At 30.4% G+C, this 16,613-nt stretch overlaps 2 protein-coding genes and 1 long non-coding RNA gene across 6 annotated transcripts in view; 1 reads left to right on the top strand and 2 right to left on the bottom strand.

Moving 5' to 3' along the window:
• Eloa (transcription elongation factor elongin A) overlaps positions 1-4,118 on the bottom strand; it is a 5,714-nt gene extending 1,596 nt beyond the window's left edge. The window contains exons 1-5 of the mRNA XM_072896129.1: positions 3,962-4,118; positions 2,370-3,495; positions 456-637; positions 203-372; positions 32-123 (exon numbers count right to left, since the gene is read on the bottom strand). Coding sequence (XP_072752230.1) covers positions 32-123; positions 203-372; positions 456-637; positions 2,370-3,495; positions 3,962-4,030 — 1,639 coding nt within the window. The 5' untranslated portion in view covers positions 4,031-4,118. The remainder of the gene's footprint in view (positions 1-31; positions 124-202; positions 373-455; positions 638-2,369; positions 3,496-3,961) is intronic.
• Positions 4,119-6,168: 2,050 nt separating this feature from the next.
• Positions 6,169-8,897, bottom strand: LOC140667444 (uncharacterized). Of its 3 annotated transcripts, XR_012047010.1 has the most exons (4): positions 8,677-8,897; positions 7,713-7,811; positions 7,141-7,588; positions 6,169-6,862 (listed from the first exon to the last, which is right to left on the bottom strand). It is a non-coding gene; the product is annotated as an uncharacterized lncRNA (long non-coding RNA). The 3 variants fall into 3 exon arrangements; XR_012047011.1 differs by lacking the exon at positions 6,169-6,862 and having other exon boundaries at positions 7,107-7,588; positions 8,708-8,797; XR_012047009.1 differs by lacking the exon at positions 6,169-6,862 and having other exon boundaries at positions 7,107-7,588; positions 8,677-8,762.
• The window catches only part of Dsb (scavenger receptor class B member debris buster), a 38,730-nt gene continuing 31,011 nt past the window's right edge, over positions 8,895-16,613 (top strand). The window contains exon 1 of one of the 2 annotated variants that reach the window (XM_072895395.1): positions 8,895-9,678. The gene's annotated coding sequence lies outside the window, so the exon portion shown is untranslated. Of the gene's footprint in view, positions 9,679-10,526; positions 10,883-16,613 lie in introns of those variants that run through there. The other variant, XM_072895396.1, reaches the window with a different exon arrangement.

The following is a 16,613-nucleotide window of genomic DNA, read 5'->3' as shown; positions in this document are numbered from 1 at the left end:
TGCATAATTGTAAGAAACGCAAAATGTTTACCATCGATATTTTCTATCAATATTCTGATACACATTTCATATAGGGTTGGCACACTTGTGTAACCAACTTTATTACCAGAGTATACTTTTGTCCTGGAATGAGAATAAATGATGTGATAATAGACATGTCAAAAATATTATTTTGCCATTTGTATCAGAATAAATGAATAACCTTTGATTCTTGAAGTAAATCATATTATCGATAGATTTAGCTTCTTCTTTGCGTTGAACTGGATTAATGTATGGCAGTGGCTTGTAATTGGGACTGATTTCAGGTAAGGTAGATGACAAATCTACACTCAGTGGTTCTAGCTTCACATTTGGTGCTAAAAGGGATAGTGGCTGAAAATTAAAATTTTCAATTGTTAGAATTCTTTTTTCTTTCAATGTTGAAAATATTAAACAAATGACAAGATGCAAATTACGTTTGAACTTTCACCATATTCTGACTCAACTTTCACAGTTGGCGTTTTTTTGTTACTAATAGGAGGCGACAACCGTTCCGTTTTAATTGTCTTACTAGAAATTAGATTAGGCGAATTATTATGACGTTTTTTCGATAGCTGAGGCATGGTGCACATGCCGAGTGCTTCTGCAAAGCTTGCACCTAAAAAAAAGAAGAAAAAATCAAAGATATAATTTCACGCTTATATCTATCTAATACGATTATTTACGATTAAATATGATTAATTATTTTCAAATTTTAATTATTATAAAAGATTTATAATATACTTCTTACATCTTAAGAAGCAATTTCATTTATCTTTATAATTAATATAAAACACACATCATGTAAAATTATATACCATAAATTTCTAAAAAATTTTCTTTTGTTAAATATACAAAATTGTCACATATATGCACACACACACACACACACACACACATATATATATATATATATATATATAATGCTTCAAACTAAATTATTTTTTATTATAGGAATTTGAATTAGGAAATGTAATTCAGTTCTCAACATTTATACATATTTTTAGATAATTCATTAAATAATTAAAATTTTATATTAAAGTTGTCGCAAACCATATTTAAAAATTGAACACTTACTTATTAAGTTTTATATTATTTATTTATTATCAACTTTGAAGGCAAATTTTTGAATGCATATAAAAATATACAACTTTTGTGGAGAGCAACAATCCTAAATAATATGAAGCATAATTTTACATATTTATAAAAATTATAATTAATCATAATATATATATATCTGTGTATGTATGTATGTCTGTCTGACTCTGTGTGTATTTATATAAATTAATATATTAATTATATTTATATAAATATAAATTAATATAAACATTAAAAAGAGCTCTCTTATAAAAAATAAAAATTGAAATATTAATATTATTAAATATTATTATCTTAATTCTTCTATCCACCAAATTAATCACATTTTAGCTTTTACATATGTATATGCATAAAATAAAACATTGTATTAAATAATATAATTTTTTATTTTTATTTCTCATCACTTGCAAATATACAATTTAATAAAATAAATATAAAAAAAAGTCATTTTATTAAATTTATCATTACATTTCAGACTCTCCATACAAGTAACTATATAACCGAAAAAGGTTTTAAAAAATCGTAATTTTTTTTCGGTTTCGGTTTTGGTTATTGGTCAAGAAACCGAAACTGAAACTGAAACACTTATTTAATATTTTATTAAACCGTAACCAAACTAAAAAAAGGCCCGGGTCCCTTATGTGTACGTATAGTGTTTGCACACAGGGGTGTGTATGTGTGTGTGTGTGTGTGTGTGTGTGTATGTGTGTGTACATCATGTATTATCATTAATGAGATTTGAGATATCGTAATATAATTTTTAAATTTATATAGTCTATAATTTTATATTTCAAATAAAAATATAAAAGTTTAATTGATTAAAATTCGTCACTTTTGTTGAGTTGTCAAGAGCATCAATAATGAAAAAAAAAAAAAAAAAAAAAATGCACAAATTTCACATTTCTTAACATAATAAAATTAATATAAATGAATTAATATAAATGAATAACGAGGGGTTGGTCACTGAGGTAATTTTTGTACAAGGGCTAGGTAATTCAGCGGCAATCCCAGCAAAATTTTGGCTAATCCAAGGTTATTTTTGGTAAATCTAAATAATCTTTAGCGTTAAAATAATTTAAAGTAAAATTTCTTTTTCAAAATTTATTTTTAATTTAAGATACTATTAGGTAATCTTAAGTAATCTGAGGTATAATTTAAGGGTAATCCGTATCAAAGGGTAATTTTTGTACATTATAACTGTTAGTGACCAATCCCTCGATGAATAATTAATAGAAATCATTTGTTCAACACACCAGAATTGCAATCTATTCCTTCGTCGCCTTTTATTTCCTGCATTAACCTAATCTTTGTTTCTTTTTTCTTCTCATGTTTGTTCTTATCATCTTTATGCTCCTTTTTCTTGTCCCTGTCTTTATTCTTATCATGATCCTTATTACTAGAGGAACTAACTCTTGACTTGGAAGTTTCTTTGCTAGAATGATGACTGGAATCCTTTTTTTTATCATGTTTATTATGACTTGTATGTTCTTTTGTTTTATGTTTTTGTTTTTCACTATTGTCTTTTACTTTACTGCCTGATTCCTCAGATTTAAGCTTATTAGGACTAGCCCTGGACTTCTCCTGCAAATACTTTTTCTGTTTATCATCTTGTTTGCTTTTATCACTCGTTAAAGGTTCTTCATCTTTTACTTTAATTTTTACCTCCATCTCATTTCCAGAAGACTTTGAATGGGAATAATTCTTGTCTGAAATGGATAATTGAGATTTCTCATCATCAATTTTGCTAGTTGACAGTTTTCTCTTCTTGCTTTCTTTTGTCGAGGAATTTGAGTTATCTATTTTTCTTTTCTTATTATTGTCTTCATTAACCTCAATCATTTTTTCATTCATTTTTTTCGAATTATCATTACCAGTATGATAATGATTTATTGAACTGTGTGCTTCTTCTTTGTTCGAGCTGCTTTTGCTGCTTTTTGATTCCTTAGACTTTTTTTCACTCTGTGAACGATGTTTGGAAGAGTGTCCACTTTTTTCATGCTTTTCTGATTTTGACTTAGACGAATGTATTGTATTGTGTTTTGTAGATGATTCACCTTTATTTTCTTTATGTGCATGTTTTGAATTTGATGCTTGATCAGACAAAGAGCTGTTATCTCTTATATTCTCTAACTTTGGTGATTCTTGGTTATCAGTGTGACTTTCGTGAACATCAGGTACACAAGTTTCATCTTCATCTTCTCCCTCACTGCTATCTTCAGCTGCTACCATTCTTTTCCATTTGTAAACTAAAGCCTTAGAAGCATCACCTACACTACCATCATATTTTCTGAAGCTATTCACAGTCCTTCCTACTCCTGTCTCTTGAAGATGTTGTACTGTCACTGGCAGCTTAAATAACTTTGAAATACAATGTAATATCTGAAAATAATTGTATAAAAAAAAAATTATAGTATTGAAACATGCATGCTATATACATGCACAAAATATAGAGTAAAATTTCAAATTAACTTTTTCTTTAACAAAAATTGAAGGCAATGTCTAATTACAAGGCTGTCAAGTATCTTATTAAAATTAACAATAATAATAATTAAACGGCACTTTTTATATAGTGCATTAAAATTTTATAAGCGTAAGTCATACTTGAAGTTATTTCTTATGATATGATTATATATCGAAGTTTCTAGAATAAATGTAACAACGTAATAACCGATTTTTAGCGATCCTAAAGATAAGTTTTGTAAAAGTAATATCAACACGTTTTTTTTTTTTTTTTATGACCCAGAGCTATGAGATGCTGAGGTTATAACATCGTGTATATCTAGTAGCTATTTACATAAATTATCAAATGGCGAAAGTCTCAATAACGTTATTCTATCATACGTACTCGATCTTCGTTATCACCACATTTCTCTAAATTTCGTTGATAATGACAAATTTTATCGACAACAGACATATTGTCACTGATTGCAATTACCAGCTGCTCGATGCTAATATCACTGACAAAAAACCTTGATGCATGAACACGAACATGAGTGTAGAAGGTTATGCTGATGAAAGATACACGAGATACGTTGGTTTCGTAAGGACCAATCAAATGTTTAATTTACAGGATGCATGTCCTTTAAATCAGAAACACGATTGGTTGATTTCTCTGTACAGTCATAATGTACATAAAAATATCTAGATGTGATATATTCAAATCAAAGATTTATAAAAGCTAGAGGATCAATTTTAATTATAATGTGAATTGATAATTTCATCATTAATATGGAAAAAAAAGTATATCTAATATCAATACAAAAGTTGAAATTTTCGAATCATCTTCGAATCCAGGATATTATCGCTAACAATATATAATAAAAAAAAAATGTTTATCATTGGCGAATAAATAAATTTCCTGCAACAAATTGTAGGTATGTTGCGTAATCGCAATCGTGATTAATTATCGATTGATGATCAACAGAGAAATTTGTGGAAAGCTTCGTTACCACCTTTTGATTAGAGCGCCACTGGAATAGCGCCAAAATGCTTATGCAGTTACGAATACAAGATTTACAAATATTATAGTTACAATTACAAGATTTACTTTTACTTTTTAATTTTAAAAGATAGATTCTTCGAGAAAGAATTGAAGTAAAAGAAGATTTGTGTGAGTTATATATTTGTTACATATTATTATTATTATTTTATTATTATTTATATTTTATTATTATTATTTTACATTCTCACAATCAGCATTATAAATATCTCATTAATTTAAGAGAAAAAATGGCAAAAAAATTATATATTAATGTAATAGGTTAATGAGGCTTATTCTTCTCTTTCTTCTTCTTGATAATTAATTAAGAAATAGATATATAAAAAGATATGTTTGCAAAATATAAAATAAAAATTGGTAATTTTTTTATGAATTAACAAAATTCTATTTTTATTATTATTATTTTTTAATATAAATCTTGTTAACAAATCTATATTGATGAAAATAGTATGTACGGTATATTATATTATTAGACTTTTTTTTAATAATATATGTTTATAAGCATATAATTTGGAAAAATGAGTAATTCTGATTTGGTTTGGCTAATATAATTGATTGCATTTAATATTTCTGGTATCTTAGATTGGATAATTTTATAAAGTGTTAAAAGAGGATGAAATATGAAATAAAAATGCTGGAGGAATCTGAAGAAAAAAATTGTATAAATAGAGAATTATATAAATATATATCATGTATTTATAATATAATATGTATATAATATACATATAAATAAATTATAATTGTATGCGTATTACACATAAATGATTCGGTAATATCCAATAATATACTGTAACTAATTATTAGTATACATAGTCAACATATAATCAGTTTCTATATATTTATAAAGCATTTAATATATTCTTATATTTCTAAAAAAATATTGAATATATTTGTACTCTAAAAAATAAAAGTAATGCAATCAAATCTAATTTAAATATATATCAAATATAATTACATAATTACAACGTTCTAATAATTGTACATTTTAGCTAATTTCATTCTTTCTTATTCGAATACAGGAACTCTTTAAATATTCTTGATATTAGACTTTATTAAATTAAATGTATGAATTAGCACATTTATTATATATGATTAAAGTATATATAAATCTTCTAAAATTTTTTAACTAATATATACAAATTATACAATTATGTATACAGTTATCAATGAATAAGATATATTTAATGTTAGTGCGCGCGCGCGAGAGGGAGAAAAAGAAAGAGAGTGAAGGCTGATATGGTAGCATAAAATTGTTATTTAAGGAGGTACTGCACGGATCAGCTATGATAATAGTTAATAAATAATTAATTGGTGAGTTAAGGTATTTGCTCTGTAGAATTAAAATTTTATTTTTGTATTTAAATTTTTATAAGAAAATTTTTCATAAATTTTATTACGTATAGTCATTATAAAATTTTCGCGTAGTCACTATAAAAAAAATTTGTTTGATATAATATTTACCTACGGTTTTTGAAATTAAATTATATTTTACAGGGCAAATTTTTTTTACTTTAATTCATAAAATTATCAATTTTATATTTTAAAAGGCCAAGGGTGCTTTGCGCAATATTAAATTCATGAATCTTGAAATATATTACATTTATTTTTATTTTTTAACTTTTGATGTAGATAAGCTACCTAGTTTCTCTTTCAATTGATTTTTCATTTAATTGGTACAATAATTTTTTTGTCAGTTTATGTAAGATTATGCAAATATCGACAAAATAACTTTTTTACAGCTTTTGAAATGCTATAGGTCAATGCTTTTTATTAATGTGACACAATAAGTGTCACTTTTACATCATAAAATCAAATGGTTTATGTATCGAACATTTGACATAAAGTATTTATGTAGAACAGATTTATGAACTAATTATTATTTCGTACGTAATGCCATTCTTATTAGCTTGAATTTCAACGGAAATCAATTTATGACTTCTACATTGAAGAACAAAATTATGACGTAAAGTCGTTTTAGAAAAACATCACTTCAAAGAAGTAGTTTTGTGATTGTGTATAACTAATAATTGTCAAAATAGAAAAAAATAATAATTATCAAAACATCATTAAAATAATTATTTTATATTATGCCATTATTATAACTAAACATAATCACATAATTATTATATGCTAAGTGTTGCTTCGTTATAGCTAATCCATGCATTTCTTGTGAATTATAGGATGAATTTGATTTTGTCATTTCTAATTATTGCTGATAATATGAATCCGTATGTGTTATAATCGCATCTACAAAAAATTAATTATTCATAACTAAGATTATCACGTTGAACATCTCTTAAAAGGAATGTTTTCAGTCGATAATAATTTTTTATATAGAGATTCATATTGATTAGATACAACTGATTGTAAGAGAGCACAATTATTATCGATCAATACACACTAATAAAGTGTTTAATAAATTCAACATGATGAGATAAACGTAGCATGGCATTATTATTATAAAAATTACTAATTTATTATTGCGTGCGCATGTTTGTTTGTTGCGCATAATGTGATATACGTACACGTCCTTCATCGTGTTTACGGAAGTACAATACACATTTATTTAAAGTTTTATTTCGTACACCCCCCGGTTGTGACTATTGACGTTGCAGCTTCACTCGAACAAGACTTTGATCCATATCCTCAGCTCGTTTGACGCTGAACATAACACGTATAATTCTCAATCTGTAACGTAATATTTAATGTGATTACCAGCGTCCGATTTCTACGAACGACTTGCCTACTTTCAGTTCGCATTCTTGCGGTTTCCGCTCAGCGACCCTTTAATCCTAGGGGAATCGGATGAGTCCTAGGACTCGTGCGCGGCGATAGTAGTCGGTTTAATCCCTTTCTAGAACTCCATAATAATGGTGCTTCCATGGAGGTTTGTAGTATGCGAAGCATGTTTTACTTCCGTTTTGTTTTTGTAAGCTTTTGCAACTAGCAGCGGGTATCATTACGTAGGAATCCCTGCGCCGGAGAAACTTGATTGATTTCATTACACGAGGATATATAGTGTAACGAAAGGAAGAGTTAAAATACAAATTATTACTGTGATTCGTTTACATTGTATTGCATGCGGCAAAATACTCACGCACATAGCGAACAGCATCGGATCCATCACTGAAGACGAAATAGCAAAAGTAGCAACTGCAACGACCAATGAAGCATGCATGGCAGCACGCACGGTAGTCTGCAAAGAAATCGGAAATAAAATATCTGTTCCATGTAACATAAGTTAACTTAACATCACGCATAGTAGAATTCATTTTTACATGCAATATACACGTGCAAAAAAAAAAAAATATATATATATATATATATATATATATATATATATATATATGTATATACATATATTGCGCATTTATGTATTATCATTAGAATACAATTTTTTGCAGTCAATATTATATATAAATATAAATATAAAAAATATATATAAATATAAAAAATAAATATATATATATGTATGTGTGTTTTGCCGTATATGTTACCATCCCATTTTTAATAATTAAAGTATTTTTATCCATAACTTATTTATTTATTTTTTTTCATTAACTTAAGATTCGCGCTTTTTCACAAACCTATCTACCTGGTATAAAAGACAATTACATTTAATTAATATATTAATATAAATTAACATATATAATACATAATACATGTAAATAAATCCTCATGAAAGAGAGAGCGTTCATTCTAATTTAATCAAGACAATATACATTATGAATAGAAACGATTTAATTAAAACGAAATAGTTATCCTTGTTCAATAGTTTACACCAATTTTGATCGAGGCGTAAATTAATGTGCGAGTGACATGGTTGGTAATTTTAGAAATTCAACGTTCCTTTTAAAATGTGCGATAAAAATGTTGCGAAATTCCTTGGGGATAGCCGTCATAAAAAAATCGCATCGACTCATCCCGGCACAAACATGCAACGTGTTAAAAATGCATCGTTATATTCGACGAAGTCATATCTTCGTGAAATCGGCGAAGTCAATATCGGCAATTCGCACACGCTCTCCGTCCGAGCTTTGCGCTCGGCGCTCTTTCCCTACCACCAACACTCGATGGGCACTCGGTGGGTACCTGGTGGGCACCTGGTGGTCTTTACTAGAGACGGCCACCACATCGCGCTATCTCCTCGCTCGCTATTCGACAGATCGTGGACCGCGCGCGTGCATCCGAACGTTGTTACGTCGGGCCGTCTCCTCTCTCGATCTCTTCTTCGTTCATCTCTGTCCCATCTCTGTCCTCCCTCCCTTTTCCTTTTCTTCCTTAAACAGATAATCCGCTATTCTCTTTTTTTCTCTCTATTTCTCTCTCTCTCTCTCTCTCTCTCTCTCTTTCTCTCGTTCTCTCTCTTCTCTATATGTATTGACACGCGAATTAAAAAGGAGGCTCGGAACCGTTCATCAGGAATTCTTCGCGGAGACGCAACAAGTGATCTTTGCACCCCGAGTGTGACTGCGACTTTTTACTGTGATCGATATTGGCTATTGATGAACACTTTCGTCGAAGATCAAAAGGATGAAATTTATGAGCATCGACGGAAAGTGACTACTTAACCGTGAGTTCTTGTCCATTTTCGAATTGTGCTCCGAAAAATTGACAGCAAATATATATCAATCGATCGGTCTTTCGAGATCCCGTGGTCTGACAAGGTGGTCACCGTGTTGAGGAAGGTGGGTGGACAAATCATGGTAGTGCTTCGATATTCGGCGGCATCCAATAATTGACCATGAGGTGTCGCGAAGATTGAAAATATCAGAGATCCGGACGAGGTCAAAACGCATAAGTCACACCCGACAGCAGGATAGAGAGAAACTTGTCCGGTGTCTCTTTCGCCGCTCTTCCCACTCTCTTTCTCAGAGAGCTTGTTGTGAGTTACATAAAGAGGGATTTTACTGGTCAGTTAATGAACCCGGCTGTGCGCTCACGCAAGGAACGTCCAACGACGCCGTCGACGACGACGACGACGACGACGACGACGACGACGACGACGACGACGACGACGACGACGAAATCGACGACGAGGACGACAGCTGAGTCGGCATTACGTAAGTAAATATGAATAATTTGTCATCTGAAAGCGGCAAAGAATGTAGCCCAAGAACACGGTCGCGTAATGCACATGTCGGAAAATGCATCGGGAGAGAAAAGTGATCTGAAACAAGTGCGTGAAAAGAGAAGCTATTACGGGATATTTATTTTATATATCGTCTTCAGATTCCAATTTTCTTTTATTTTGAAAATGTTAATATAAAAAATAGTGAAAATAGAGAGACAGAGAGAGAGAGAGAGAGAGAGAGAGAGAGAGAGAGAGAGAGGTTCAAATTATTAAAATTACACAACATGAATTAGATAAGAATAAGCAAACTTTTACTTTTAAATCAGTTTTATTGAATAATATTTTAAAGATTGACAAGATTACGCACGGTGACATTTATCGAGCTTATTTTTCTTAAGAGATACTTGTATCACTTGTGCGTGCAAATCCCGCTATTATACACTGTATGCGATCGCACATTTACAATTAAATTAGCCGATTTCTATACTGCATTTTAGTGAGTCTCATATAATGAGTATATTGCATTCTAGTCTCATATAAATTTCAATAATTTGTTTTCCTTATCTATTTTTAGTTAGTCTAGTCTAAATCATAAAATTTGTTTACATGCGTTTTAAGAGTATTAAAATTAAAATGAAAAATTAAAGATATTTTAATTTTAAATATAGGAAATTTATGATAAAAGAAAGCTTAAATTTTCAGAATATAATCTACAAAAAGGTATAACAATAAAGAATTTGTTGAAATGTGTAAAAGAATTTATTAAAAAAAAAATTACTAATGCTATGTATATAATATACATGCAAATTTTTGTTATATATTTATTGCACCTTTTAAATGGGATTCTCACAAATCTTTGGATTATAACATGTGAAATAGCGGCCAATATATCTGACCTGGATATATGCATCTCGACACACTTAAGCTCATAGAGGAAAAATTAGCCACAACAATTACGCGTAATACATCGGCAGATATTCCTTGCAAAAAGGCACCACGTGATTTATCGTCCGTAGAAGATTGATTATATTAACATGCGTATTAAAAGTAAACGTATTACTTTACGTCTTTACGTTAACGGATGCAGTCGCGGAGCTTACACACTGACCGATTTCTCCACCGGAGTGCACCACTTAGGAGCGATCGGATATGAGTCCTTGAATAATATTTCGTCAACAATTTCAAGTGTTCAGGTTAGCAGGATCAATGATCCGCGACATTATCGATACATATATATATATATATATATCATTTATATTATACATTGTATTCGTGTATTCTTTTTTATTGTATACTAAAATTTCTTGTTTCTTTGCTTTATGATAATAATAAAATTATTATATACTGTTTCGATTCGTAGAAAATCAAGCTTCCTTAATTTCTCGAATTTATATCGGGCGTTTTTATGGATATAATATAGAAATTTACAGTTTTTTTGTTATTTAATAGAAATTTAAAATTGACCCCACTAGAGATTTTGGATTTGAAATTTTTCGTGATAATAAATTGTCTACGCGGGATAGTTTGACTAAAATATATGGATTCTAATTGATATCCATATTTTGGCGTAAGTGAAATGAAATGATTTATCTTTTTTTTTGTATTCATCAATTTGACGCCTGCCTTGCGATGACTTTTCGATGACACATTAATCATGCGAGACGACTTTTCACCGAGTTTATCTTTTTAATGGTATTTTGTCGCTTGCATGATACTTTATTTTGACGATATTTTATTTATTTCTTTGCTGAAAAAATATTATTATTATCTGCAACTCAGTACCGTCAAAAACATATTATCAAAGCGATATTGTCGAAATTATGGATGCCGATAAACTTATTATCGCGTCTTTTATTGCCGTTGCGGAAACATTAATGGACGTGATATACGTATGTTAACCTAGTTGCAAAACTTTTACAATAGCTCAAAATTTTAGGTCACATAATGATTAAAAAAATCTTTTTTCATTAGAATTATACGATATATAATTGAAAAAGATAAATCTATTTTTAGAATTTCCTTTGATATTTCTAATTCGGATATAATCTAGCAAATAATTTCAAATGATTACGAACACATAGAATGAATGCATATTATTTGAGAATTTTTGAATTATATATGAAATGTTTTGAAAAAAATATTAAATCGCTGCATCTCTCGTGTCCGGCTTTGCGGTAACGTAAAGCGGTTGAAGCACTCTTCTCTTCTCGGACTGTTCGGCAATGCGGAAGGAGTAATCATTATTTTCCTCTTTACCTTGTATTGCTCATACGTGCCGTACTGCTATATCATTATCCGCGCTGCAAACGAGTTATTGTCGCAGTATAATTTTAGGAATCCCGAAAAGGGATTATTCAGCAGCGAATTATATTCGTTAATGTAATCGTTACCGTACAATTGAATAATACCAGCAACAAAAATTCACCTATTATCGCATATAGCAGAATTGCGTCTGACAATATGGTGCGGCAATCGTTACGATCTATACTGCCCGTAAGTTTTCAATACGTAGGCTTGGTACATTCACACTTACGTACATTGAAATAACGGTTTTCACAAGGGTCAAAGTTTCGGTCCGCGAGCAGATTACTTTAACATTTAATTACCGGAATTGCGCGATATTTTTCACGCTAAGGAAGAAATGGAAAGTTCCTCCTTAACGATCACCACTCTTTTCATGTGAGTTATTCAAGTTAATACGGCTAGCACGGATCATTTCGAAACTTGAAGAAACCCCGAGAAAGCAGCTTAACGTCAGCACAAGGTAGAGAGACCGGACGAGCAGATTTCAAACACAATTACGTGCTTGTAATAATTTTTGCCTAATTTTTTGAGTCCATTTCAATTCTTATTGCGCGTATATTAAAAAAAAAAAAAAAAAAATATGTCAGACGATTATCGCCGATATTGCTAATAATATTTTAATAGCGGCAAATTTGAAATAAAATGCACCAATGAGATAAACATTCTGCGCTTGTTAATGTTTAAAAATTTCGACGAATATAAAAAGAAATATATATTTTCTGAGAGAAAATAAGATATTATCGTGTTTTTTTGACTTCTTCAAGTATGATGACAAGTATGTTTTAACAAACTACGTAACGCTGATAGATATATATTTAATTGATATTCAAGACGCGAATATGTCGAAAAAAGTCAATGAGATAAGTAAATGTCAATGTCGAAAAAAATCTATTGCGACTTTGATAAAAGTTTTATATCCGATAAAATTTAATTTGATAGATAATATTGTCGTTTTCAATAAATATTGTTAAAAATATGCATAAGCCAAAGGTAAATATTTACTTAAAATAAATATATTAAAAAGAATATTACAAGTTGCAATTAATTAAGTTAATACAATTAATATTTAGAAAAAACATAATAATAAAAAATGTAAATAATAAAATTGTAAAAGAAATAAATTGTATATTAATAAAATCTGTAATTTTAATAGCAATTTTTTAATCAAAATTTGAATAATCTAATTATGCATAAACCACAGATATATGCCTTTAATTGGCATGCTTATTAATTGATAAGTCGAAAGACTTTGAGGTCCTCTGAAGCTGCTGATTATCGATGACAATTAAACGCGCGGTTGCGGTGAAAGATAATCTAATTAAAATAAACCAATTATGATATAATGTATATGATTAAAAAAAAAAAGTAATTATGATTGAAAGAACAGAAATCGCATTATTGTCTGCAAAACTGAAATAATAAGTAATCTGATTTCGAAAGTTATTATTAGAATACATATTAACTTTTTTATAATTTTAATAATTTCCACTCGAAGTTTTTTTTTATTGATTACGAGTATAAAACTAGCTTTTTTTTAAATCTATCTTACTCTCTACGTATAAGCTTCACACGTAAGTACCAATTGATATTCAATAACAACAGATTAAAAAACATTTTTTGCTTTATTAATGCCAGTGAAGTAAAACTTAGGTTGATATTGCAATGGATAACTTACTAATAAACAGGCAATTTATTATTATATACAAGAAATAGTTCAAGAATACAAGAATGCGACGAAGAAACGTGTTTAATTTTTCCACGTATGTTATAGATCTAGGTAGCAAAAAAATATATGTAATTGTGCAAAAAATATTCCATATAACAGATGCATCGCTAATTATTTTTCAAGTCATTATTCTTACGTCTGAAATAATATTATATAATTATTAAACTCAGAACGAGAAATAAATTGCATAAATCTATTAATATAAAAAATTGATTATAAATACAGTAAAGAAAAATGAAGCAAAGTAAAGCATAATAAAAATTTATAGATAGAAAGAAAATAAAATAAAATAAATATTGCAAAATAAAATGGATATCGGGCACATTCTTGTAAGATTATTTGTAACAAAGAATATTGTTGAAATCGCGAAGGAGTGACAGAGATCGTACATACGGATAGCACAAAAGAGCACGTGTTATGTAACTGGAATTAAATCCGGCAAGGACGTTTGTCAGAAAGGAACGATAATATAATAATTTATGCCAGGTTGTGTTTCCTTTCCTGATGATGCGATCGTAGGCGAAAGTTTCGCGATGCGTCTCGTCGAGGAGTCATCATCGATTGTGCGTTTCATTGCGTGCTCGGTCAGGCAAGTTTGGCGTAACGGAGCGGCACCATAGTACCACGCCATAGTATCACCCTGGGGTGGTTTCACTTCTTTCGGTAATGTCGGTAGGTCGTGAAAGCTTGATCTAGTTTTAACATCCGTGCGCGCAATAACCGACGGAAACGGTGCGTCATATGCATGTTTCTACTTCTACTTGTATTCGCGAATGGAAAGGCAGCTATCAGACTTCCTTTTCGCTATCACCAGTTGGAACGACTATCGTGTTTAAGGTCATTATCATTACTTAGCTGAGAAGAAAAGACTGGAAATAGGTCGGGTAAAGAGAAAGAAAAAGAGAGAGGTGAAGGTAAGAAAGGAGTACGACTTTAAACGATGGCGCAGGAGGATGCAAAATGCATAAAGAGCTTTAATCTAGCCAGGAAGATTAATGAGGTAGAAATAGCGATGGTAGGAAGATAATAATAGATCTTTAGTCGCAGATATATCAATCACACCCTCGCGTAATTTATATATAGAATACTTTGTACGAAAAACAAACTTCTTTAATATATCCTATTATTATATAATAATAATAGATCTCTCTGTAATCACCCAGAGATCACATGTTATATCTGCGAAAAACAAACTACCGTATCTATATATATATTTGTTATTATTATATAATAATAGAGATCTTTTAGAGTCACAGATATATATCAATTAGATTCGCTATAAAAGACTTATATACACGAGGAGCAAACTTGTGTAATATATCTGTAAATTGTTTACATACTCGCTAAATCTACGACGAAGGTTGAAACCTTGATTAAGGAAACATTTTTCTCAAAGATTAGAGAGTCCGTACGCCATGGGCGTTGCCGTAAATGTTCGCTGAATCTTTTGCTAATTGTAGAAATTCCGTTTGCTTCACTTTCTAGTAACAGATATTAACATTCTCCTATGTAACACTTAATGAGGGACTACCTTGTTCCTTGATCCTTGATCGGAAAGTTGCATTTAAACACCATCAACGTCATCAGCTGAATATCAGCTATGATTAAGATAATGGGATCAGCAATTAACGCTAACTTATATACCGGCACGTAGCTATCTATTCGTCAATAGACGGAAATACAAGCTTAATCAGCCCGAACTGCATGCTATCATCGCGAAGTATCATATGTTTCGCCGTGCGAGCGTCGATTATATCTGACATTCGTGACGGTATGTTATGCAGGGATAAACACGCATTTTGTACGCATACATTTAATGAAGCAAAATTTATAATTTCGCGCATAGTTCGTGTGGAATCAATCGCGCGCGGCTTTTCTTATATATATATATATATATATATATATATATATATATATTTATTTATTTATGTAAAATAACGAGTTCTTCAAGTGCAAAATACCGTACTATAATATTCTTTACGTTATTGCGCTCGTTACACCTGTGACATAGATAAAGTGCAGATTATAATAGAAATAAAAAATAAAAAGACATCATATAAATGTAAATTCGTGCAGATAATCGAGGCAGATATCGGACTATCTGGCTTACTATCGTCCAGCTGGCTATCGAAAGCGGTAGGACCAGCTGAACAATGCGAATGTGTTGTTGTAACGGGGCATTAAGCAATAAGAGACAGTGGCGAGTAAAAGTACCGAAAGTATCGTTGGCGATCGCCCTTGCAAACACGAGACAGAAAGTCGCGGTAAGATTGTGTTAGCGCATATCATATTTTTCAAGTGGGCACATACACGTGTACGGCTTAAAGAGAAAGAGAAAAGGAAAAAGAATGGCAAATCATTTTATGTGAGGTACATATATCCGAAACGCTCCAATGCAATCGCATTTGTAACAGACACGTATGTGCGGTCATTATCCACTTTTCTAGAGGCCTTGAAGAGCAATTCAACGCGACTCTCTCTTAATTTATCGAATTTTTGCGAACGGCATTACAATTTGGGGACCACTCTATGTATGTACATAAGATTTGCGCCAACATCATTAATCAAATGTTAAATTACTATTGAATTATTGACCGTGACGGGTAGAAATTGAGCCTGACGATGAGCGATCCTTTAATTCTTTTTAACTTTTTTTCCTTTTTTTTTTTAATGTGATCCTAACGTCATTCAAATCCTGTTTCTACGCATTTTGGGGAACCATTCTTGAAAGTTGTTTCGGTCATCGATTTACAACGCCAATTATACCTGTGTCATTATATTTACTGTCCAAGAACCACTTTTCGAAGAAATTCGAGACAGACGCGCTAAAAAATATGTAAATTCGGCGACTCTTTGATCACTTCTTCTTTATTTGTTTGATTAATAATTTCACA

Source organism: Anoplolepis gracilipes, chromosome 7 (assembly GCF_047496725.1).
Source record: "Anoplolepis gracilipes chromosome 7, ASM4749672v1, whole genome shotgun sequence".
NCBI classification, from domain to species: Eukaryota; Metazoa; Arthropoda; class Insecta; order Hymenoptera; family Formicidae; genus Anoplolepis; species Anoplolepis gracilipes.
Note: the sequence above shows the minus strand (reverse complement) of the source record. Positions and strands in the feature narration are given on the sequence as shown.